We start from the raw sequence: 26,036 nt of genomic DNA, 5'->3' as shown, positions 1-26,036 counted from the left end.
ACATAACCAACGCATGCAGTAGCTAGCATTAACGTAAGATGGGGTGCCAAAAGCATAATAAAGTATGCGTGAATGCGTCCTTCTATCCATATGCACCATTACCAAACCCATTATTCTGAAAGATTTGTATTCAGCTGTACCCAACATAAATAAATTAAATATCCGAATGGTGTCTCGAAAGCAATTCCTTAGAAGTATGTTTATGATGCATGATTGAACAAGCTCGATCAGTACAAGATTTATGCCCTCTTGTGTCGATGATGATGATGAGAGCTTAGTTCATAGTTTTAATTTGGACAGAGAGGCAAGTTGAAGTTGGTCCTCTCTCACAGGAAAATCTGGGAACCGGATCCTCTCCATCTCTCTCCAGCAACATTTGTGACCTGTGGATTTATAGGTTTAGATTCAAACTCCAAAAAAGTCAAAAGTTCACTCCTTTTTTTCTTTACTTTTCCTTGAATGAAATTCTATTTGTACCCTCTTATCTGCCATTGATGGACTCTGATCCACATGCAATCTCCAATTTTCCATACCCATTAGTTGAAAAATGAAGTTCACCTGACAAAAATTATTCAATTTTAAATTAAAAATATCCATGATAAAAAGTACAACAAAAAAATAAAGAACATTAGATGAAAAAAAATACCTGAATATAAGAATCCACATATAAAAATAGAATACCACAATCCTTCCCGAACAAAGGATTAAATCTTTCCGCAATATCTCAAATTGGCTGCATGATAGCACCACCAGCAGAGAGAACAAGAAAGATATCTCACGTAAAATTGCATGCATATGGCCATTAGTTAGTTAGCACGACTGTTAGTTAGTTACAAACTGTTAGTTAATTATAATAACACTCTAAAAGTTAGTTATGTACTGTAACAATGTAACCCATTGTATATAAAGATATGCCAGCATAAACAAAACGCAGAGAGATATTTTGAGAAAGCTTAATTTAACAAGGAAGAGCCTTATCTCAAACCAAGGATATCTCTTTCTTCTTCCTGTCGCTCATAACGCTGCACATACAAAAGGTACAAGTTATATTCCAATGCTCATAGATTATTTTGTAATAATATCTTCTTATGGGGAACAAAGTTCAGTAAAAAAAAGTGACGTGTTACGTGGTCTAAATTTGTACTTGTTCAAAAAAGTCTTATCGTAACTACACGTGCCTCATCATCAATAATAATCATATGTGAACAGAATATAAGAAAAACAATAATCAAATGAAATTTTGTGATAGCATTCAGATAGCACGCGTATCAGAATAAAGTGATAGACCTAAGTGGGAGCAAATTATAAGAACTGAAATAAATGGGTGCAAATATATAAAAATAGAAAAAATAAAATATAAAAATACAAGATTTTATTTAAAATTTTCTGTAAAAAAAATTTACTTAATTTTTTTAAAAATCAGTCAATGTTAAGCAAAAGTTTTCACAAATTATTTGAGTATTCAATAGCCAATAAATCCAAGAAATAATATGGAGATATTTGTAAAAAGAGTCCGTTGAGATAATTCTGAAAATAACCACCCATATATTAGAACAATTATCCGGTCTCACTTTTTACTAAAACAAAGTGTTGACTGATGGTGTTGGAGTGAATGGGAGGCGTTGGGTCACAAAGTCCAGCGAAGGCCGCCAGTAGATGGAGCTGCATGCAATGGAATTACATTCAACACGGAACTGCACTATGGTCTAAAATTGCGGAAAGTTCCTCATGTTATTTCATTATCCTTCACTTCAGTACAAAAGAATAACTACCAACCTAGCTTCACCCTTAACATTTTTCTAACATGGTAAAGCCTTTTTTTCTTCTTGTGTATTTTCTTGTCTTTATTACCAGTAGTATTATTTTTCAGTTATTTAAAAGGTTATAGTGTTTGCTTGATATGCTCAGGTTGGGTTCAACTCAGTTCCTAATTGGCTTCTCATTCTTAAGGAAGAGAAGTTTTTCACTCGCTGTTTGATTCATGACTCTGTAAAGAAGAACGAGAAGAACATTTTATGCTTAGATTGCTGCACAAGCATTTGCCTCCACTGTTTGCCCTTTCACCGCTCTCACGTCCTTTTGCAGGTTGCCCGAAATTTTTTCTGCTAAAAAGGAAAATGGAATGATTTTTTTAACCCACCATTTAGACGATTCTTTTTCCTGTGTTAGATACGAAGACGCATGTACAATGACGTATTACGCCTTGGTGATGCTCAGACATTGTTGAATTGTTCCCCTGTTCAAGTAAGCAAAAGAATCAATGTTTAAAAATATGAACAAAAAAAAGTCTATATCCTTTTTTTTTTTGTTCCTATATACTTGATCTAAATCTTTCTGAATTTTGATGAACGAACAGCAAACACAACCTGTTCCAAACCTCACCAATTCACCGATTTCAAATTCAGCAGCGAAATCCTGCAAAGTATATCAACACCTCTCTGTGGCTCGGGAACCTTCGAGAATCTCTCCCTTTCCCCTCCCTCTTCGCGAAGGGGTAATCTCGGAAACCCATGCACTCCCGAGGCAGATTGGTTCGGAGCGACGCGTAGAGGCTCGAGTGGACTATGCTCCGCTTCGGGTCCAAACCTAGCGGTTCCGAATCCAACTCCGGAGTGTACACCCAGGTGCCACCCACTTGCTCGAAAACCACCACGCCATGCCCTTCTCGCCGGAGATTAATTTTTATTTTAAGATTCTAGTTACATGTTATTGTTATATTGAGATTAATCACCAATATGTGGTTGATCTTCATCTGAAACTAAATTCGATTTTCTTTCAGATTTAACTTAAAGGATAAAAAAATAATTACAAACCAATCTTAATAAAAGTGATTAATTAAATTTTTTAATAAAATTTAATGATTGATAAAGTTAATAAATATTTTAAAATATTAATACGATAAAAACTATAATATATAATACATGCTGGTGAAAGACTATAAAATAATTTTCACTAAGCTCTCTTTAAGCGGCTTATTTATATATTTTTGAGGTCACATTTTATTCAGGTTTATTTTAACTTTTTTTTACAAATAAAAATTTCTTTACTTAACTTCTCTAGAAGCTTTATTTTTTTAAATTCTTGTTTTTTAATAACATTTGTAAAATTATATTTCATTTGACTTTATTTTAAGGAAAATAAATTTCATAATGGTACCTACTCCTTTGTTTGAAATAGTAGTAATACTAATTTTTATCATCAATAAATATTAATGATTAATTTATATCTCCCATAATAGTGACACAGGAAAAAAAATAACATGCGGAAGTAAAAACAGTGTGCTAAACACAAACTCTTATACAGGCATAATATTTAAATAATACTTTTTAGAACAGCAAAAGTAAAATTCTTACATGTGGGACTTGCATGTTTTTTCTTCTAGGAGTGCGGAGGAAAAGGGAGAATTAATCATGTAATGACAAAAATATGGCCTTCTTCGATTTTATATTATTATATTATAATAATTAAAATGTTACTTAAAGCAATTATATTATTTTTTTTTTCTCAATTTAAATAAGTAGAGAACCTAACTTTTTAATTATTATTTTGTTTTTCTTAATACTTAACAATATAGTGAGATATATAGTTATTTTCTCTTCAACCTACTAAGGTTGGTCTCATGGCGACCAGAATTTAAATAATGTACACAAAATGTTAAATTTAAATCTTATTGTGATCACTGTATACCCAAAAAAAAATATTATGTTCACTTTTTCCCCCCCTACTATTATTGCTACTATATTTTCTTTGGTTTTTATTCCTTTTCACCTTCAAACAAAGTGTAAATGTAATACCCTTTTGTAGTAGGTGAACTACAAAGCCTTTCATATACTGAATTTGAACTTAGGGAATTGATATGGGATATCAGCCTGTATAGAAAACTGACTTTTCCACACCTATTGCCTAATGATCCGTCTAAACGCAAGTAAAATATCTTCAAGAATAATTTAGCAAATAATAATGTGTTTGGATTAATTTATTTTTTTAAGAGAATAATAACTGTTTAGAGATTTTTAAAATGATTATGTTCCAAAAACAATACTAATATGTAGTCAAACGTCCACATGATTTTAAAACTTATGTTAATAATAAGTTGAAATGTATCAATAGGGTAAGACCTTTAACGTGATACTCTGGTCTATAATTTCATCCATGCACTAACTTTTTCGAAGGATTGAAGCATTCCGAAGCATTTTTCTTACTTCCTAGTATCTTCCACTCCCTTTAATTTCTTAGAGGCTCATGCTCCATACCAACAAAATTGGATGACAAATGAAACAGTACATACATTACATAATATCCACGGAATACAGGAACAACCTTTTTCTCATCAAAAGATGAAGGACAAGTTGGGCTCACACCACCTTTGAGATATCCAGGACTCTTAATTTAAGAGGAAATCACTAACATGGTCAAGTTGTATAAATTAAATCGATGTGCGTTATTTTATATTGTATGATAGTAGCTCATGTCTGATAATAATAATATATTTAAGCTTTCACATATCTTTTACTATTCTGGAAAATTGAGATCAGTAGTTAGAAGAATTTTTAGCCTTATTTCTTTTGTTTTTTTCTTACAAACAATTATCATTCTTGAACATTACTTTTAATATTAGTTTTCTAGCGAGTTATATTTTTGACTTTGAATTGAACCTACTGTTAAGTGACCTTCCACTATATCTGTCGGTATGAATTTTATTAATTAAACTAGTGTTCTTTTGATCACCATTTCAATCCCATGATTGATAAAATATTTGTTATTATTAATTATTGTTTAAATGTCTCTTAAAAATTATTGTTCAAATGTGCTTAGTACGTAATTTATATTATAATTCAAGGTTATAACTTGAGCAAAGAATTTTTTTTAATGATAAATCAAATTTTGAAAATTATAATTAAAAATAATAACTTATTTTTAATTAACTTTCACTATCAAAGTTAAATATAAAATTAATTATTACAAACAACTTTGTGTCATTTTATGTAAATTTTTTATAAAAAATTTGATTTTTTAGATTATTCAAATGAATAGATTACTGTAAAAACACTTTACACCAAATATATCTTGAACATAAAAGTTATTGATACATTTAATTATAGAAAAAGTTATACACTTTAAAATAAATTACACTGTCATCTAATCGTAACCCATTATATATAATAAATTTATTAATTTTTATAATAATTATTTTAAAAATTATATTAATGATAAATTATAATTAAATGATAGTATAAAAATATTTTACGGTGCATGATCATTAAACTCTTAATTATATTTATATTCTTTTATCAAAATAATTATTTTTCAATGGTAACTCAAACATACATTAAGAAGATGTCACTGTTAGTCTATGTATAACTTTCCTCTTTAAACGAAGACGAGATAATCAGAAAGTTGAATGTTATGAAATCCAAGAAGAAATGCCTTCGATTTTTACTACTCTACAATTCGTTTGTTCACTCGATCAAATATTTTCTCAGCACGTTCTGACTAATTGAAAGAGCAGAGAACACGTACAATAGCGATGAATGAAAGAAATGCATGATTTCGTCTTTTTATAAATAGACCGAAATAAAAATTTTGGGAAAAGAAAATGTGCACTATCCAAACCGTGGGGTTTCTCTTTCTCACAAGCAAACTTTCCATCATATTCATATATACTACATTGGATGCTCCTTTAAATTGTTTAGGAATCTAGAACTCAAATCCTGCGTTGAATATTTTTGAAGATATTCTTATCATTATATTCAGCGTAGCATCATTAGCGTCCTTTGAAAATTTGATATTATTTTTCTAGTGTGCTTCGACTCTTATGATGATGGGCTGAGATGAATATTGCATAGTTAGCCACGAGTGGGAGATGAGAAGTAGTAGATGTAAAGTAAAGTTGTGCTTTTGCACCATCATTCGCTATGTTAATATTTTCTCAACCACCAGAAATGCATTGCTTTCGTGGTGGGCCCATATCCTCTCACAATCTTTCTATATTCATGTATGTTCGTGGAAATTTATGCAGGCAAACATGGAATTACAGTTGGGGCCTCGTTAACATTGAAATCCATTAATTATGGTAGATGAAGAAAAACTTTCAAGGCAGATCAAGTTCCGCAATTTTTTCACTCATCCTTGTTCTTTGAGACCTTCCTTTTCGCTCCCGGCCCTATTAAATTTCTGTTTCCTTCAGTGTATGTGAACAACATCGACCTCATATCAGACAACATATATTTCATTTTCACCTCCAAATTAGATTTGGATAATTAATAGAAACTATCCTTCAAGCTTAACTTATCCTTTCCACCCTCGGCCTCTACTCCTATATATGCATCCTCTGAATATTGTCAAACATGACGTTAAATCTCTTAAAACACTGTTGTTGAAATCAACTATGTGAAAGTATGGCAGCATGGTGGTTTAGGGACTACATGAATAGAATTGAAGATCTTGCTATGCTATTTTGTGGGAGAAAAAGGAACAACATTCATGATTATAGACTTGAAGAAGACGTGCGTTAAGTCCAAGCCACCAAGGCCTAATGTCGAACTTCAGCTGCTCTTGTACATTGCCATTACTTTGATTCTTTTGACCAAACATAGATACGAAGGTCAATGGGATGGTATTATTTATTGTGTTTATAGGATGACTACATTTTGTTCAAATAAATTTAAAATTTGGAAATCCTATAACGGATCCTACACTTGCATGGTGTGTATGTAATATTCTACCACTCAAAAATTTGCTTCCTATGTATTTAATTATATAAATGTGAAATTAATTTTCTATGTATTTAATTATATAAATGTGAAATTAATTTATGAGTGATTATATTTATATAACAACAGTTTGTGGTTTAATCTAAGATATCCTAACAGGATTCTACAAGTTTCCAAACTACATATTATATCCAAATGAAGTTGTTAACTTATATGGTACTAACTTATGTAGAAATCTAGTTTTTAAGCTTATTTTTATGCTCTTTCGAGGTTTAAAAGCATATCTTATGCCTTGCATTTGAGTCTAAGTATTTTTAAAATTTTAAATGAACTTGATATGTGAATAGTAAAAGTAAAAGTAAAGATGAATAACAAAATGGGTGAGAGGAAGGTAAAAAACATAAAAGATAAGAAATAGAAGACAAGGAAAAGATGATAATAATTATAATAATAATTTACATGTAATGTAGATTTAATTAATAATTTAAATATGTTTTTAGAGATAAAGATAAGTAAAATAGTTAAGTTTAAACACTAAATTAAAAAAAAGTCATGTTGTGCATTACAAGTTTTCAAAAAGTAAACATAAAATAATAATAAAAAAAATAGATACACATTTTCACTTTAAAGGATATGTTTTTATTTTTTATACTGACTAAATTGACATTTTTCACTTGTAGAGATTAAATTGATTATTTAGCCTTAATTACTTGAACAAGTCCATGCTGAGTTTAACAATGAATTTTACATTGATTGTTGATGGCCTAACACAACTTAATTCCTTCTTAACTTGAGTTTGGGATCGACTATGAAACATAAGCCAAGTTAACAGTGAGTATATGTATTGTAATTTTAGCAAAAGATAATAGGAATATGACTTATAAGTAAAAATAGGAGACGACACCATACCATAGATTTTTAAATTTAAATATCTGAGATCAGCAATACATAAGGATAAATAAAATAGATGAAGACATTAAAAACATGATACACGAGTTGACTCGTACCTTTCTTCAATTCTAGAACAACTAAAAAAGGTTTGAGTATAAAAAAAATTAAAAAAACTATATTTTTTATCCTCCAAAATTTTTGAAATGTTAGTTTTAATCTTTATAAAAATTTAATATATTTATAAAAAAGTGATGTGATTTTAGTCTTTTACTAAAATTAAATCACATGTGTTTTTAATTTGGATTAAAATCATATTTTTTTTATAAAAGTAGGATTAAAAACTCATTACATTTTTTTAGTAACTAAAACTAACATAATATATTGAGAGATGAAAAAAAACACATTTTTCACCAAGGAGTTTTTTTAAGTGTATCCAGAAGAAATGGAGAATAGAAGTAAGGGTAAAATGGTCATTGGACCAAACAAGCCTGTTGGAGTTGTCGACTATTGGACAAGCGAGAAGATCTCAACCGTACGAAAAAAACATAAATGAACAAGACTCGTGCCACGTTAGAACCTGACACTGACCAGGTGGAACCAAGCGTGCCAACAGCACGTGCATCGGTTCCCTCTACTATCTCCCCCACGGTATCTGTTCTTTTGATTTTGTGACATTTTTTTTTCTTCTGTAAATGGATACCAAAAATTATATACGTATACATTCACGATATTTGCTGCTTGCATGGTATGTGTTGTATCTATACAGTTATAAAATTAACTAATGAATGAACAATTATAATGTTCTTTTTACAAGTGAAGTCCCAACTCAATTAGGTAACTGTGAAATTGATTATATATATAAAAAAAAGGCTAACTGTCTAATCCTTTTTATTTTGCTCTAGTATTGGATTAGGATATTCACGTGGTTTAGAAGAAAACATTTTGTCTTTGTCGCTACTATTATTAATGTGAAGGTGTAGAGGATCCGTGCATATATAACTTGCAGAAAAAAACAAAAGAAGAGATTGATGTGTCTCTGTATATATCTCTTACTATTTAGTAGACGAAGGTCTCTTGCACAAAGCGAATTGTCTATCTAGAGGCTAGGGCAGATTAATTGCACAAAGTGAAAACGCAGATAGTTTCGTATTTACGTAATTTTATCTCATGATTATAATTATGAGATGAGACTTGTTAAACACAATTTTTGCGTCGATTCCATTAAAACATGCCCCTATAGCTCACTCTCTTTTTCCAGCTAAGGAATGTTATAGAAGCCGATCTCCTATAGATTAGTTTATAATTTTTTTTGTTTATTTCTCTGATCATGTTCCTTGAATCCTTCCTCATTTTGTAAAGGTCAAATTCTGCTCTAGCGGTTATATTATTATATGAGAGGGAAAAAAAGAGTTTAAATATATTTTATAGTCCCTCAAATTTAAAGGTATGCTTTTTTTACTTCTTCAAATTAAAATGTGTATTTTTTTAGTCCTCAATTATTATGTTGACAACAAAACTTAGGTATATATAAGACAAAAGATTTATCAGTGATATTTTTTAATTAAAATTAATATTTTATTTCAATAATTATTATTTTGATTTCAGTAACTAAAAATGAGCAATGACACTAATTATTTATTTATTTTATCATTGCTAAATTTTTGTTAAAATATTAGTGTAAGATTCAAACCACCACCTTTTTTCCTCTCTCTTCCTTCCCTTCCACCCTTAATCTTCTCTAGTTAACCTTATAAATTCTTAACGATAATAATTACTAAATAGAGTTTAATATTTGTTTAAATTAAATGTTTTTTTAACAATATTTATTATACTTAACTTTTTACTCGATCTTTCTCAATTGTGAAAAAAATAAAGTAAATTAAGTTTCTCCCTGCATAGATAGATATAACCCGTGTTTGGTTTACAGAAGGATGAGAGAAATAAGAAAAAAAAAAGTGGAATCACACATAAGACCTATATCTTTTACACCGTATTTTAATCTAAAAATTTATCTTCAACTTTTATTCTTTTTATTTTCATCTTGCATGCAGACTTATGGAGGAGCGAAAGGTCCATTCCGGAAAATCCCTTTGCATTAGGGGGTTTTAGAGGACAGATTCCTCCTAGCTTTCCCTACTTTTAATGACATGTGCCAACTCCAGCAACCAGCAAAGGGTCCTTTAACGCAGTTCTCTTTATAATCAACTTAATTGCCATTTCTACGACGCAAGAGAACATATATAATGATATGACTTTACTTAACCCATATTTTTCAAATTTGAAATTATTTACGGGAAAGCACTGCTAAACAAAATAAGCAAAGAGATTGTGTGGCTTCGCAGCTTACAAGACGATGCTACTAAAGTTGCACAATTTAGCCAACAACGGAGGTCACTGTCTTAAATTCAAGGTAATGCAATGCAAAAGGTTCCAATTAATATATATCTTTGTCAATAGTCACAGCCTTTTGAGTTGTTGTAATTAGGCGGATGGAATTAATAAATCACTGTTGAACAAGCAAAGAGAAAGGGATATTTGGGTTAATTAATTGGAAAGGGATGAGAGACGCCCACAGAATATTACTATGCAGATTTGAAAGCTACCCCTGATACACAAATATTGAGATGGGGTAGTCACAGATTGTGTAGACAGTGCTAGAGATGTATAATAAATTGTACTAGATTTTCTTTCTTGCCTTTGTTTCAAGTGCTCCCATGCCTGGCTGGATAGGGCACCAATGCCAGTCAAAATACTTGTCATTTAGTGCCCATATAAGACAAGATAAAGTTTAATATTTGTGTTTTATATATAAGATTTAAATATATTTTTAGTCTTTTAAATTTAAAATAATTTTATTTTTTGTCTTCTAAATTTAAAATTAACTTTTTCATGTTCTTATAATTAAAAAAAAAACTCATTTTAATCTAATATTCCTTTACCCAAATGTTGTCATCAGGTACTTACAAAGAAAAACACACGTGATAGAGTGTTTGATGATAATAATGCAAAATTATATTAGTAAGTTTTCTTGTAAGCAACTTATAATTCGTTAGCTTAGTAAGTGAAATCATAAGCATGGGAGAGGGACTAAAAAAATTTATTTTTAAAGAAAAATACATGGACTATACAATGATTAATTTTAAATTTAAAGGATGAAAGGAAATAAATTTATCCTAAATTTTGAGAGACTAAAAGAATATTTAAAATTAACAACCAAATAAAAATGAACTACTATAAGTATTGTTTTTAAATGTAATAAACTTTTATTTTTCTTTTAGGTTTAAATAATCTTTTGTTCATGTAAAATATTTTTTTTTTATTTTAGTTCTTCAAAGATTTTGTTTTGATTTTAGTGATTTAAAAAAAAATTTGTTATCTTAGTTCCTGTTGTTAAGTGTTAAATGATGACTTATCACCAACAACATTAGTAGTCGACTTCTTAACTTGTTACATCAATAAATAAAAATTGATAAGATAATCATGTATAATATTTTAAAGTAATTTGTGTTTTTAAATTGTTATCAATTCAAAAGGGTTGATAAACAAATTTGTTGTTGAGTAATTTAAAAAAATTATACATGATTGTTTTTTGGACTCTCTAAATATCATGATAAGTCAATGAATTGTTGTTGATATATCATTCGTTAACGTTATTTGACAACATAGACTCAAACCAAAAAATTTAAATCTTTATAGGATTAGGACCAAAAAAAGAAGAAGTTAAAGGAATAAAATAAACACCCTAAAATAGGAACAAAGGGATATTTAAGTTTTTCTTTAACATGAAAAGTCTATTTTAATTTTTTGATAAAGAAAACTCTTTATACTTGTAGTATTTAGTAGTGTTCGCACCATTTTAAGAAGAAAAAAGCATTGAATATTTTTAACGACTTTTAGTTTTTTTATATAAAATGTAGATGTCCCCTTTTGTTACTTGTAATTATAAGTTTGTGTTTTTTTTCTTTCTGAAAATTAATAATTTTGTCATACACTATATAGTTTTGTTTAAAATGCTTTAAATTTGTATATAATATAATTTTTATGAATATATAGAAAAGACCCGATATATATGTGATAACAATTTTCCTGTATGCATTCGCAGAATAATTTTCTCACATTAGCTTGAAAGTGTTAATGTTAATGTAGGCTATGTAGCGTACATGGGAGACAAGGAAATATCAGTACCGTGGTCTGGGTTGATGTTGTTATAGACGTGTGTGTTTAGTTTCATATCTTTGCACACGACACAGTCAAATAAGAAGTTTTTACGTTTTTCTTCGTTTTAGGGTATGTTTGGGTTGATGGTAAAGATGGAATGGAGAGAAGTGAAGTGAAAGGAGAAATTGTTTTATTATTTAGTTTGTAAATATAAAAATTGAACATGATAAAAGAAAATGAAGCATGATCTATTTCATCACTGAACTCCAATTTTCTGTTCCCGAATTTAGGGTGTAGTTGAAGGAACAAAGTTTTTACACTATAAAATAAATATTTTATCATTGTAAAATTTATCATAATCATTAGCCTCTCAAGAATAATAGTAGTATATTTAAATAAAGATAATATGAGAATTTAAAAATTAAAACTCGTTTTGTTTTGTCCTTTTAATAATGTGAAATCTTAATTTTGTTCCATTATAACGCCTTTAGTGTAGCCTTTGTATAACGAACATGAACCATTAGCATTTGTTATTTATGTTCAAGTTTGCATACCAGGACTGGTCTTCTCTTACTTTTGGCTTCTTTTCATATTGCTTTACCTTCTAATGCTATGGAATGATTTTTCTACAACACCGGGCTTGGTGAGGGGGTAAGAAAATAGAATGTGTTTGGCTAATTTTGTGCTCTCCGTTGTGTGGAGTGTGGTCCTTTGTGGCTACATGATAATGAAATAGTGTAAAAAATGGATGGATTTGATTCAAGATCAATATGTCTTAGTTCTCTTCGATCGCCTAAAATTTGTTGAATTAACTAGCATATTTATTATTTGTATTAATCTACGAGACCATATAAATCCATGTGCTTAGGATTATCTGTGAATTCCATTAAAATGTAAAAGGCTTGGAGGCCTTATACATTCTTTCAATAAATTTTGCCTTGTAAGAAATTGAAGGAAGAATTGTGTATCATTGGTTTTGTATTTTTAATTGTGAATTGCTAATAGTGTATTAGTGTGATATCAAAATTATAAATCCACACACAAACTTAAAATTTTATAAATGATTTTTTTACGAACTCATTATTTCTCTCGACAAACGTTCAAAAAATTTGTAACTTTTATAGTAGGGTAATACTACTAGTACTAAATATCTATTTTATTTTTGGTGGATTGGGGAAATATGAAAATAATTTAGAAATAGATAGATATAATGAGAAAAAAATAAAGAGGAGTAAAATGAAAGAATTTTATAATAAGGTTTTTAGTTTAACCCGTGTTAACGAACACCCAGACTCTTTCCATATACTACTACTACTCTCTCTCTCTATAAATATCGTGCAGACAGTGATATCTTCACCTCTCATTGTTGTTCTTCTCTTTCTTTTATTGCTTCCTTTCCCATTCTTCATCTTCTTCTCTCTGAACCGTACTCAAACTCACTTTCCCACTTATTTATACAATGTCGGCTTACAAAGACCAGGATCCCCGTCTTCATGGCATCAAAACTAAGATTCGTGTCGTCCCCAATTTCCCCAAATCCGGTTCCTTTTTCTCCCTTTCCCTTTTAATCTTCTGTTTTCTTTAATGTTTTGTTTTTAGACTAAGAAACCAACCCGCGAGGCTTTGAATTCATGTTTTGTTTGACTTCCGTTTCCAATTTCCAGAAAGTCTTCTTCGGAGGTTTCTTTTTCTTTTTTTTTCATTTTCACTTTAGCTTGGTAGCTAATGTTTTTTATTTTATTTTTTGCAACGGCAGGTCTTATGTTCCTAGACATTACTACTCTATTGCTTGATCCCAAAGCATTTAAGGACACAATAGATTTGTTCGTGGAGCGGTACAAGGGCAAAAACATTTCTGTTGTTGCAGGTAAAAAAACACTAAGGAAAAAACCGTTACTGTTGCTGTTTTTTTTCTAGCATAACAATAAAAAGGATATGAACATTGAACAAGTTGATTTTTTTTTTTATGAATGTTACTGTGTTGTTAGCTTGAAGAAGGTGGTGGGGTCCACGGTGACGAGAAAGTTGGGGAGAGTATGCAGTAATACTCTATATTACATAAATTTCTGGTTGTCTTTTTAAAGGACACTATGGAATGGAAGTCACTGTGGGTTTTGGGAGTGATTTTTGGTTTGACTGTGTGGCCTTGTTAGTGGGTTGTACCATTGATTGCCATTCTGAAATCTCAAGTTCTCTTGTTCGTGGACATGTGCCTGGATCCAATTTGCATGGAACAGTACCACCATTGGTGATCGCTTCCAATTTGTGCAAAGTGGACCCGCATGACGCATGTTTCAACTCCTCCCGTTTTCCCTTTTTTTTTTCTCTCTATGATTTGTGGGTTCCTCCATTTCACTGTTGTTTTTATTTATTTACTTTTTTGGCCATTCCTGTGTCACTATCTTGTTCCTTTCCAAGTTACTAAACTCCTGGTGAAACTTAAATGTCACTAGTAGCTGCAAGGGGACGAGCTACTACTACTAGTTTTGTACTATACACTGTGCATCGTGCTTGTTTTTTTTGCTTTTATACCATCTCTCTGTGTGTGTCGTCTTTTTGTAGCTTTTTTCTGCTTTTAACCTTATTCCCCTCGACATGACGGGATATGCTGGAGGGTTTAGTGTGATATGTTGCGGAGGATATGGCATGGAAGCCATGAAACTGGAGCTATCATGAGATGAGTTCTGTCTAATTTGGTATTTTGGATGTTGTTGTAACTTGTAATGCATACAGTATTTTTTTTTTGTTTCCCTGTCCATTAAACAGATGTTAGATTAGAGGCCCCATTTTACACTTGTACAATTTAAGGTTAAATTTAGATGTGAATTGCTGGTAGGTCCTTTGCACCGGTTTTAGTTCTTTATGTATGATTAGAAAATGAAACATAACACAATCGGGTTGGGTGTGACTTGTCTTTTTGCATGTGCATTAGGATTTGTCTGCGTGTGCTTATTTGGGTTTTTTTGCCGATATATATATATATATATATATATATATATATATATATATATATATATATATATATAATATCTTTTGTGAGACTTTCCCAGGAAGCTTCTCTTCAATTATAGAGTCCAGTATGAGATGTAGAATTTGTCCTTGTGTATAATAATTAACCTGTATTACCAATCGGCATTATTGCTGATTTGCTACTGATTGATAGGTCCTTTGCCAATTGGCATTATAACATTTTAAATCTGTTGCCATTTTTGGACTTTTCGGCGTCTGGTTCTCTGTTTACATCTATACGAGGATAGGGTATTTCTGATGAGTCCCTCCACTGTTCTTTTTTTTTTTATGTGTGTGGGGGAGGGAGGGTTGAAGTTGTAAGCTTGATGATTAAGCTTGCATTTTCTTTTACTAGACATGGCTTTAGTTAGTTCTATCATAGGCAACCTATGTCTTATGCCAACATGTTTTGGTCTCCCGCCTATTACTAATTTTTAATCTACATCCACTTGTTTGTTTCTTCTCATTCACTTTTATTTATATATCCTTATTAGTGGCACTGTCGGGTTTACATTAGTTTTTTTTGGTCAATTTCTTACATGCATGGTGGTTACAGTCCCTATGCATTATGTATCATTTAAAAAAAATCATATTGTTTAATGACAAATTATGTAGATGATGGCACTAATATTTAAAATTCCCTCAAACCACTTGGAAGTAAATTACAAACAGGAATGGTAAAAAGTAGAAAGGTTTATTTCATTTTACCCTTTCTTTTCGTAGCAAGTAGTAGCACACTATCACTAATAAACGGTTCCTTCATGGTGTTGAACTACATGTCATCTACAGACTGCAGTAGGACATGTATTATTACTGTCCATAATCTTTTGTTCTGATAAATAATTTCTCTTGTGTAGGAATTGAAGCTCGAGGTTTTATTTTTGGTCCCCCCATTGCGCTGGCTATAGGAGCAAAGTTTGTACCATTGAGGAAACCAAAGAAGTTGCCTGGTATAATTTGACACCTTTTTTTTAAAAAAAAAAATACTTTCATTAATGTACTGATTTTATCACTCTTTTAATATTTCGAATCATATGTTGTCGGTAGAAGGGGTTACCTTTCATTAATGCTCAAAATTTTAACATTCCTCAATTGATTCATCTTCAATTCATGGTTCCACACACCTGTGTAGCATATCCAAATGTGCAGTGTATTTAAGAAAGCATTTCTTGATAATTGGTCTTTGTTTTTTGTGTTTCAACCTTACAAATCTAGGCGGTACAAAGTCTAGAGTTTTGCAATTTCTGTTTATCTAAATCTGTGATGTTACCTCCTGATATACAGAGAATCATTATGATATTTTCCCACTACAAAGTGCAGTCTTTGAATACAATTATCTCCTACTTTTCATGCACTTGTAATTTTCCCTCCTGGTTCATCTATTAATTGGAGTGTTCATTGTTGCCTTTCGCTATGTATTTTGAAATTTGAATAAATAAACCATGAAATAGTATTAATGATAACTTACTCTCGCCTTATCAAGTTGGTTTAAACTTTGGTTAAAACTGTTACTTGTTAGTGACTGTAACAACATACTTTTTTCTTATTTTCTTGTAACAAAAGCTTACCTCAATGCCAGGAAAAGTTATTTCTCAAGAATATATTCTGGAATATGGAAGGGACTGTCTTGAGATGCATGTTGGAGCTGTTGAACCTGGTGAGCGTGCTTTAGTGGTTGATGATTTGATTGCAACTGGCGGAACACTCTGTGCCGCTATGGACTTGTTAGGTAAGTCCCTATGAGCAAATCGGGACTTTTACCAAAAGGTGAATTTTTATTTTTTTTTTCCATTTGGGATCGATTTCAATGTCAAATTATTATTGAATATAGGATAAGTCATAACATAGAGTTAAAAGTTATAACATCTCTTATGATTTTTATTTTTTTTTACTGAAGTCATAAAATTAATTTGTTTTTTTAAATCTTATAGCTTTAAAATTAATTTGTTTTTTTAAATCTTATAACTTTAAAGTTGTAAGTTGTTTTTTTTTTCTTTAAAGTTTTTCTTTTAGAATTTTTCATTTATTTATTTAATTATTTGAATATTATTTTATTTAATATATTTTGTATATTTAAAATTTAGATAATTTTTTAATAACGTTATTGAATTTCATTTGTTTTGCTAATGAAATAAAAAAACTAACATAATGTTATTTAATATATTTTTTTAATATTTGTTTTATTTTAAATACTTAAATTTTAAAAAAATTAAATTTTAAAACAAATATTAAAATATTTTCTTACTAATATTAATTTATACTTTATGAAATAATATTATTTATTTTGTATAAAAAAATTTATTATTAACAACATCTAATAATTTAGTAATAAAAGTAATTGTTAAATTAAAAATAACATAATATATTAATATAAAATCAAAAAATTAAAGAAAAATATAAAAAGTAGAAATTATATTATATTTATTTAATAATTAAATAAATAAAATTATTTACAATTTTAAAAAAATGAAGTCAAAACAAGAGAAAATAAAAAAAATCCTAAAGAAAAAACTTTTAAAGTAAAAAAAATTTATGACTTCTAAGTCGCAAGATTTTATATATATATATATATCTTTGAAGTTGTATAACTTCAATTTAAAAAATAATAAATCGTAAGTCGTAAAGACTTATTCTATTTTAGGTAATAGATTGAAATCGATCACAAAGGAAAAAAAATGAAAGTCCCGAGCAAATCCCGTCATAAATGAACATTTATTGTATCATTAATGGATATTTATTCTGTCAGAATATGACATTGTTTTATATGTGGATGATCCATTAATTTGTTCAACTCTTTTATTGAAGGGTGCTCAGGCCCCGAAATCTTTTTCTGTTCATTTGTTCACAAGTCTAGCTCTTGTCAGCAGGGATTAGTTTCCCTGAGGGTATACTACAGGCATGCGAATTTGGATTAGTAGGCTATTATTTCAGGACCTATGGCGTGTATTTTAATAGTACTATAAGTTTAATTTTAGTGTGCATTACATTCATGACTCATGCTTTTACTCCAATCGTTCTTGTATTAAAGAGGTTGAATTCCTTGTTATTTGCTGGTTCATTTTATTTACTATTATAAATTTTTTCCTGGGATAAGTAAATAGTAGTGATGTTCTTTTAGTGAATATTACTCATGAATATGCATGAACGAGGGTCCTTCGTAGACCACAGTAAGCTGTTTCTTTGGATCACGGATTCATTTTTAACCGCACTTCTGCTAACATACCTCAGTTTTAATATCTTTATTACCCCCCTGTTTATGTCATTTTTGGATTTTGATTATATTGATGTCTTTGCTTGCTTGCTGTCATTTAGAACGTGTGGGAGCAGAAGTAGTGGAGTGTGCATGTGTAATTGAATTACCAGAATTGAAGGTATGTATACTTTGGATTTTCTAAATATTCTGTTTGGGGATGGATCCTCTCAACTACATGTCAGGTCATGTTCAAATCGTGTATCAGTATCTCTCCTAATAAATATCAGATAGAACTCACTCACCTATTGGAGAGAGATAGACACAACATTTGAATATGACCTTCTGTTTTTCATAGACTACTCGTTGCTAGCTGCAAGCCTACTTTGAGATGGTAGGTTTGATTTCCATTTAATTTTGTAGATAACACAAATATCTGATGTACTTTATTTTAATTTTTTAAATCGTGTATTAATTCATCGATTGCCTATGAACTATGGTTTTTCTTCCTTGATATATGTTGCAAAGTGTTTCCTAATTTTTATTCACCTAGTATTATTAAGCCAAGGTATTTTTAGTAGTGTTTGTGTGTGTGGAGTGATGCTTGTTATATTAATGACGTTTTGCGAATACATGACAGGGTCGTGAACGTTTGAACGGGAAGCCCTTGTGCGTGTTGGTGGAATATGTGGATATATGATTATGAAGAAGTGGGCAAAGGAATATTAAGATGTAGATTTGGGAGATGATGTGTCTTTCAGTGGGTGCTTTCCCATTCTGATTACAATTCTAGCTTGTAGTAGGAACGATCAAATCAAATTAATGCATTTGTATGACCCACTCTTTGGGCTCATCTTCTCATCTCTTTTTCGAATAAAATTATATCTTTGGCTACAAGATATACTTATAGATATTTTGCATGACGGTAACCAATATGGACACCAGAACGCCCTGTAACACCTTCCATTCCTAGCTTTTTCTGAATTGATTTTCACAACTAAACTGGTTGTCAGGATTTTATAAGGTAAATAATCAAATATGAAAGATGAAAAATTTAAATTTAGTTATAAATAATTTATTGATAAATTATTCTTAAATTTTAGAATTTTATGTTAAATTAATTTTTGAAAAATATAAATTTAATCTTTAAATATGTAAAAAAAATTATAAATTAATCTTACTTTTATTATTTTTAAATTTTATAATTTAATGTCAAATTGATTTTTAAAAAAATATAATTTATAGTTAAATTAGTTTTTAAATATTACTATATAATAAAAATAATTTTATAAATTTAATGATATAATTAATTTTTCATATTTTTTAATATTTAAGAAATAAATTTGTATTTTTTATTTTTTTAAAATTAATTTGTCATTATATCAGATTTTAATTGACAAATTTGACTATTTGTTCATATTTTATAACACGTGGGTGTTGCTACCTATTAGCCTGGTGTCATTTTGGGTCCAAGTCGTTTTGCGTATTGTAGTTTATGCCAAAATGTCACCTTAAACTAAGATCTGGGTTTTTAGCCGCTTGAGGAAACTTGAGAGATATCTTGGAATTTCATTGATGAATCAGAAGTTTTAGTTAGCGTGGTTATAAAAAAATATAATTTTAATAATATATTCAGTTTTATTATTTCACTTAAATAAACTTATGAAGTTATAACTATAATTATATTTTAACTTTTAATAAAGGTATCTTGTATAAAAAATATTTTATGGGAGTAGCATATTGTGTTTTATTTCTTTTGTGAGTAGCATGGGAGTAGCATATTGTGTTTTATTTCTTGTATAAAAAATAATTTTTCGTCTACGAGAGACTTGAATCTAATAAAGAAATTTAACGCCTTTTGTGTTTTATTTCTTTTTTTGCTGGAAAGGCAAAGCATAAAACTTTCAACTACTATCTTAATAATTTCTTCAATTCAACAGAAGCTAGCAAAATTATTAATTGTCTCTAAAATGTATAATTAAAGACGTATTCATTGTCAGATTTCACTAAATTAACTTAAACAATATATAACTTCAATTTCGGTACAAAGTCAGTTTTGGACGTATTTCCTCCTTTTCATCCACCAGAAAACATTTGCTTCGCTGGGTAAAGGGGTACCTCACGAATCACGATTCATGATTCATGTCATGAATGTGAATTGACGCATTGAAGATTTTTCAACAGCGACAACCCGTTTTTCCAACTGAATCTCGCAATTAAAAATGACAGCTACGAATTCGGCGAAAAGAGGAAGAAATTAAATTAGTTAGTTAAAACGACTTATTACCAAATAATAAATAATTATTCTACTTTACAACTTGAAAGCGACGAAGCAAACAAATGGCAGTGGTTCTTTTCGTAAGCATTTGTATTTCAGCGGTAGTAACTAAATTACTAGTACATGTTTTTACAACCATATAGTATTTAATTTTCTCAACAAATGTAAGTACTCTCTCATGAACATTTAAAGTATTGCCTAGGCAAAAATGTTTAGCCAATAAAAGTAACATTCTCCCGAATCAATAATCCTACTACTTCACTCTTACGCTCTAACTGAAGCCAAACATGATAAAGTGAAAATAAAATACAAATATTTTTCATAATACGTTCTGCACCTAAAAATGGAGTGCAGGAAAAGTATTAGCCAAATCGGAAATATGTAAAGAAATATTGCGTCGTCGATAAATGCAAGAAAAGAAGTAGGCTAAGTTCAATACCTCAACAAGCAACATACATACATCCCAAATGAAAATAAATCAAGAAAAAGTGTTTATAAAAAAGAAGATTAAGAGGAGAAACTGTAATAGGTATTTTTACAATTTATAAATGATAAGAAAACAGGGCAACACAGCACGCGAGTCAAACACTAATAACTCGCCCTTGTCCCCACTGACCGAGTCGAACCCAACTCGCCCATCCAACAACGATTCCATAAACCCGATTTGCTTCGAGACCCGACCCGCTATGACACGACACACCAGCATGGCCCTTCTGCCCCTGCCTCCGCCGGAGCTTTCATGTGCACCGCCGCTGCCGGAGAATGTGCAGATCGCCGCCTCTTTGCCGCCGGGGAAGGACAATGCGCAAGCGCCGCCGTAGGGAGCGCCGCCGGAGGTAGGACCCAAGCAGTGAAACCTCATGACCTCATTCCCATCCGCACGGCATCGCACATTCTCCTCATAGTCATGGGCCGGGCCTGTTTCGGCCCGACCCTTGACGGCCTCGCGAAACTCCTCGAAGCGGGAGACGGTTCGTGGGCCGTTGTGGACTTTAAAAATCATCTCGACCAGGCCCGAGAAGGGCTTTGGCCCCCAGCTGGTGTGGAAGATAATCTCCACGACGTTCCGCGAAGGGTGGCCCTCGGTGAGTTCGGTGAGAGAAGGGAAGCGAGGGTCGGCGTGGCGCGTGGCGGTGGCTGTCACGCTCATGGAGCGGTTGATAGTGGTTTCGAAGTCGGGCTTGGCGGCGGATGAAGGGTATCTGGAGCTGGGGTGTTTCTGGAGAGGCTTGGACTTGGGCTTGGTCTTGGGCCTGGGCCTGGGCTTGGTTGTGTCGACGACTACGTCTCTGATGTTCTGAACGGTGTTTCTGCAGCTGGAACTGGGATGGTATACGTCTTGGTATGCTCTGGACTTGCATTGCAATGACTTAACCCACCCACTCGCCATTACCTGAACGAGAAGAACAAGTAATAATATTTCTGACTCTTATCTTATTCAACTTCTAACAAATGGGGTCTCATCTTCTTCTTCTTGGAATCAATCAGAGGAGAAGTGGAACAGACATGGCGCCATAATAAATGGATTTTACTTCCCTACTTGAAATCTCGCTTCTGCCCTTCTGAATTTCTTCCAATTACCCACGTGCCCTCGTAAAACAACAAATTCCATTAATTCCCAAAACAAAAAACGTGAATCCATTCCTGTCCACGCGCGGTAAGTAATTCAAGAAGGAGACTCATTTTCGCTACTGCCACAGTATTCACTATCCAACATTTCAAACTTCTAAACTAAATGACTTTGATTTTCAAAATTAATTTTTAATATAGTATATTAAAATTCGACAATTATACCATGCATACTATTTTATTAGAATTATATAATATTGTTAGATAATACAGCACTGTAAAGTATATGAAATATCAAAATAATAAATTGGAGGAATATAAATGAACTAAAATATTATAAAAAATAAATTAATGAAACGATTGAATTTATTGTTTTTTAAAACCATGTATTATGAATTTAAATGCTAGGTAAAAAAATAATAGGGATATATTTTGTAATTTTTAAATTATTTTAAAAATCAAAAACTAGTTTTTTTATGTAAACTTGATAAAAAAAAACATTGTTCTATTCTTTTTAAGTGGTATACCTAATACAAATACATAAAAATAATTTGGTATAAATAAACACTATACCGTCTATACAAAAATATTCATTCTAAATAAATAAAAAAGAATATATAAATACTCATTCATAAATAAATTTAAAAAATATTTTTAACAAAGTATCAACTCCTGCGTAATATAAACTAAATTTGAGAGTTATAAGTGAAAACTGCCGCATTTTGATTGCTTGATTTGGGATGTGGTAGAAAAGTTGGACATCCAACAAGTGCTTTCATACATAATTTGCCTTTGGGTAATTCGAAAGGATTATAAATCAATTTGTTTCATGGGTCAGCATCATCAGGACTGAAGACTACTATGATTTATTGTGGGAGTCAAGACTCTGAAAAAGCTAAGCCTTGTAGCCTGTGGCTTTTATGGGTGTCAGCTTAAAAACTATAATAAATAAGCAAATGTTAACTGGTATAAGTGTATTTTTATTTTTTAAGGTAATTATCAAAGAATTAAAAAAACAAAGGTGTTTTTTATTAAAAAATTTATCAATGTATTTTTAATGTGGCCAGTTCTTAAATAAACAGTATTTGGTTTATTTTATCTTCTCCTTAAAAATAAAAATTGAACTAATAAATAATTCTCTAAAAAATTAAAAATGATTTTTTTAATATAAAAAGTTGAAATAATAGTTTTCTTTAGAAAAAGTTAGCTTAAATGACCTTTGAAAAATTGGCTTTTTTTTCTTGCTTTGACTCTCTTGGATTGCTTGTGCGCTCATCTCTCCTTTGCTCAGTCTCTCCCTATACTCTCTGCTCGTTTTCACATGTGACTATCTTTAGCTTTAGCAATTCAACAATGGAAAATAAAAAATATACTTTATAGGAATTATAAAATAATTTATAAAAAATATTATTAATTTCTTTTAAATGGTATCTTATATTAAAAATTAGAAGAACTAATTTAATAAATTAACTTAATCACTATCAGTTACGATCAACTAACTTTCAACAATTAACTTGTTTTAAAAGTTTTAGTTAATTTTTTCCATTTTTACCTAACTTTTATGTTACTTTTGTCGGATATAACCTAAATCTTTTTCTCTTCTTCTTGTTCTCTCACCCCCTCCCCCCAAAAGAATAGGAATAATAAGACTATATATTCAAGAAGTTTGTTAACAATATCCTACGAAACTAATAATCAAAATTTCTATTAAAAAGTGTATTAAAAGTATCACTATAAACAGTTTACTTTCAATTTTTAAACTGGATTTTTAATAAATATTTTTTAGTTTTTGCCTTTAAAAAAAATCTTAACTAAATTTCTTAGAACACTAGTTGGCACTTCCCATGTTCAATTCATATGCGTTTCTTGTTTTTTACAATAACCCCACTCATATTCAGATGGTGGTGAGTACGTAGCTAGCTGATCAAGTCATATTCTAAAAAAAGCTTTGGCCTTCTAACTAAGAATGCTTGGTGGCATTGTTGCTTCTTGAAATCAAAGCGACCATTACTCAGCTGCATTGTTGGGTCGTCAATTTGAATATTCAATACAACACTAGACTATAAAGTCTAAGTGAAAGGAAGGAAGTTAAATTATCGATTTTGACACTCGGGGTAGTTTCGTCAATGCAATCATGGTTTTCCCTTCTCTTCATTTGGTAACTTTTTTAATAAAAAAAAATGCAGAAGGTACTAACAGGTAGTGTGATGGTAGATAGATAGAAATTTAAAAAGAACATGTCATGGGAGTTTGGAGTGGAATAGTTGGTGTGGAGAAGGAGAATAGAAGAATGGAAACTGGCAGAGTTTTGAGGGAGAAAGCATCTAAAAAAGCACTGAAATTTAAACTAATAAAACGACAAGTTCTCTTCCATTGTTGCTTATAATCATATTTAGCTATTCATGTATGGAATGCCTAACTTGCGCATTGTTTATTACTACTTTATTGATTACCTGCAGGGGCTACTCTATCTACCAAGTCGCTGTTCTGTTAGTAAAATATTGTGACAATGGCCTCTAGTTTCCTTTGTAGCAGACAATCGTATGATAATAATCAAAGCTTATCTATAATTTCATCAGGATTAATTAAATTTTCAGTGTCTCCAAATTTTTAAATTTTAATTTTTAGTCCTTTGAATTTTTTTTTGACAATTTTTAGTTCTTTACAAATTTTAAGTTCTTCTAAATTTTTAGTCTGTTGTTTTTTTTTATTATTCAAAATTAATTTTTATTTTGTTCATTTTTAATCTCTCATTGAGTAATAAAAATAAATGAGAAACTAAAAATAGACAAAAAAAAAATTAAGCGACTAAAAATGAGACGTTAAAAAATTTGAAAGCCTAAAAATTTAATTAATCCTTTTAAGAAACACGAGGATTCGCGCCTGTATTCTAACAAGCCATCAAGGCCAAATTAAGCTGCAGTCAAATCAAATAACGTCACCAGATGTGGTTATTTTGCGTGGGACTATTCTTGCCCCCCACCCCCACCCGCACCCATTTATTGAACAAAAAGAAGTGTATGGACAAAATAATAAAAAACAACATAGATTTAAATTTAATCATTATTTATTAACATGACAATGTTATTTTGTAATAAATGATACCAAAGTAATTATAATTAATAAGATTTGTTATTGTTTATTTTTGGTAGAAAACAACATTTGTTATTGTTTGAATAGATATAATATAATTAATATTGGTCACAAACTCGTAGTAGTAAGATATTCTTAAATAATAACCCATAAGATTCACATAATGTTTATTAAGAAGACTCTTACAACATTTAATTTTATTGTGTAAGAATAATTTATTTAATAAAAAAATTATATTTGATTTTTTATATATATAATTTTTTTTTGGATTGACGTTGGTCAGTATCATAAATAGTTTTAATTTTTAATCTAATAGATTAAAAATATATATATATTTTAAAAAAATAAGAATGAGGAATGGAGTGGGGAAGTTGGAAGGAGTGCAGGTGGAAATGTTGGCAGGCTTTGTTGTCACGCCTGCAAAATCCATTGGGAAATGCGTACATGTTGATGTTGGCGTGCCTCAACTTAAAATTCGGTATTCTATCTAGTATTCAACAACCACCTCCAAATATGTATCTTTCTTAAGATACTAAAACATAATTCTTTTTTCGTAATTTGGTTCATTTCTCTTTTAACCATTTTCTTTCTCGTGTTCAAAAGGACGTTTGTTACAGAGTTAGTAATAAATAATTCATTAAAATTACGTTCAAAATCACCGTAAAGTATATTAATGTTTATAAATATAAGTTTGAGTTAAACTTAATGTTTCAAAAATAACTCAGGACTTACTCCTACAAAATTAAATTTTTATATAAAGTTTTAATGGTTAAACATTTTTTTGAAGATAACTACACATATCACAAAAATTATTCCCAAAACTAAGTTTGGGACATCCTAAATGTAAACCAAGCATAACCTATATTATTTAGTTATCAATTGTCTTTTCTTTTTCTGACAAAATGATTGCATGCGGTATTGATATCTACAGCTTCTGAGAGGAGATTCAAATGACTTAACTAATGACAGAGAAAAGACAATGAGTTGGGATAGGCCACTTCTGCCAGTGGGACAAAAAATTGACTTACAAGAAAAATTAAATGCTACTAATACTGTAGGTATTTTTTTTCACTACTGTACCAAAAAATACTTTACATATTTTTAACTTAAAATTCAATTTTAATATTTCACGTAA

The 26,036-nt window shown here is 30.3% G+C and overlaps 2 protein-coding genes and 1 pseudogene across 4 annotated transcripts; 1 reads left to right on the top strand and 2 right to left on the bottom strand.

Annotated features, from left to right (window-relative positions):
• Positions 1-326: 326 nt before the first annotated feature.
• Positions 327-8,226, bottom strand: LOC114397319 (annotated as a pseudogene).
• A 4,852-nt stretch (positions 8,227-13,078) lies between these two features.
• Positions 13,079-18,858, top strand: LOC114423888 (adenine phosphoribosyltransferase 3-like). 3 transcript variants are annotated; one of them, XM_028390807.1, is made up of 6 exons: positions 13,079-13,303; positions 13,519-13,629; positions 15,629-15,721; positions 16,351-16,428; positions 18,084-18,142; positions 18,602-18,858. In XM_028390807.1, the coding sequence occupies exons 1-6, from the start codon at positions 13,222-13,224 to the stop codon at positions 18,659-18,661; spliced, it is 483 nt and encodes a 160-aa protein (XP_028246608.1). In that variant the 5' UTR covers positions 13,079-13,221; the 3' UTR covers positions 18,662-18,858. The 3 variants fall into 3 exon arrangements, 2 of the variants coding, with proteins under 2 accessions (XP_028246608.1, XP_028246603.1); XR_003668952.1 differs by having other exon boundaries at positions 13,085-13,303; positions 16,351-16,538; positions 18,602-18,668; XM_028390802.1 differs by having other exon boundaries at positions 13,087-13,303; positions 16,351-16,500.
• Positions 18,859-20,647: 1,789 nt separating this feature from the next.
• LOC114423879 lies at positions 20,648-21,742 on the bottom strand. The gene has a single exon (XM_028390792.1). The coding sequence runs from the start codon at positions 21,627-21,629 to the stop codon at positions 20,775-20,777; it is 855 nt and encodes a 284-aa protein (XP_028246593.1). The 5' UTR covers positions 21,630-21,742; the 3' UTR covers positions 20,648-20,774.
• Between the last annotated feature and the right edge of the window lie 4,294 nt (positions 21,743-26,036).

The sequence above is a fragment of the Glycine soja genome, chromosome 1, assembly GCF_004193775.1.
Source record: "Glycine soja cultivar W05 chromosome 1, ASM419377v2, whole genome shotgun sequence".
Taxonomy (NCBI): domain Eukaryota; kingdom Viridiplantae; phylum Streptophyta; class Magnoliopsida; order Fabales; family Fabaceae; genus Glycine; species Glycine soja.
The sequence above is the reverse complement of the archived record's forward strand: the minus strand, read 5'-3'. Positions and strand labels throughout refer to the sequence as shown.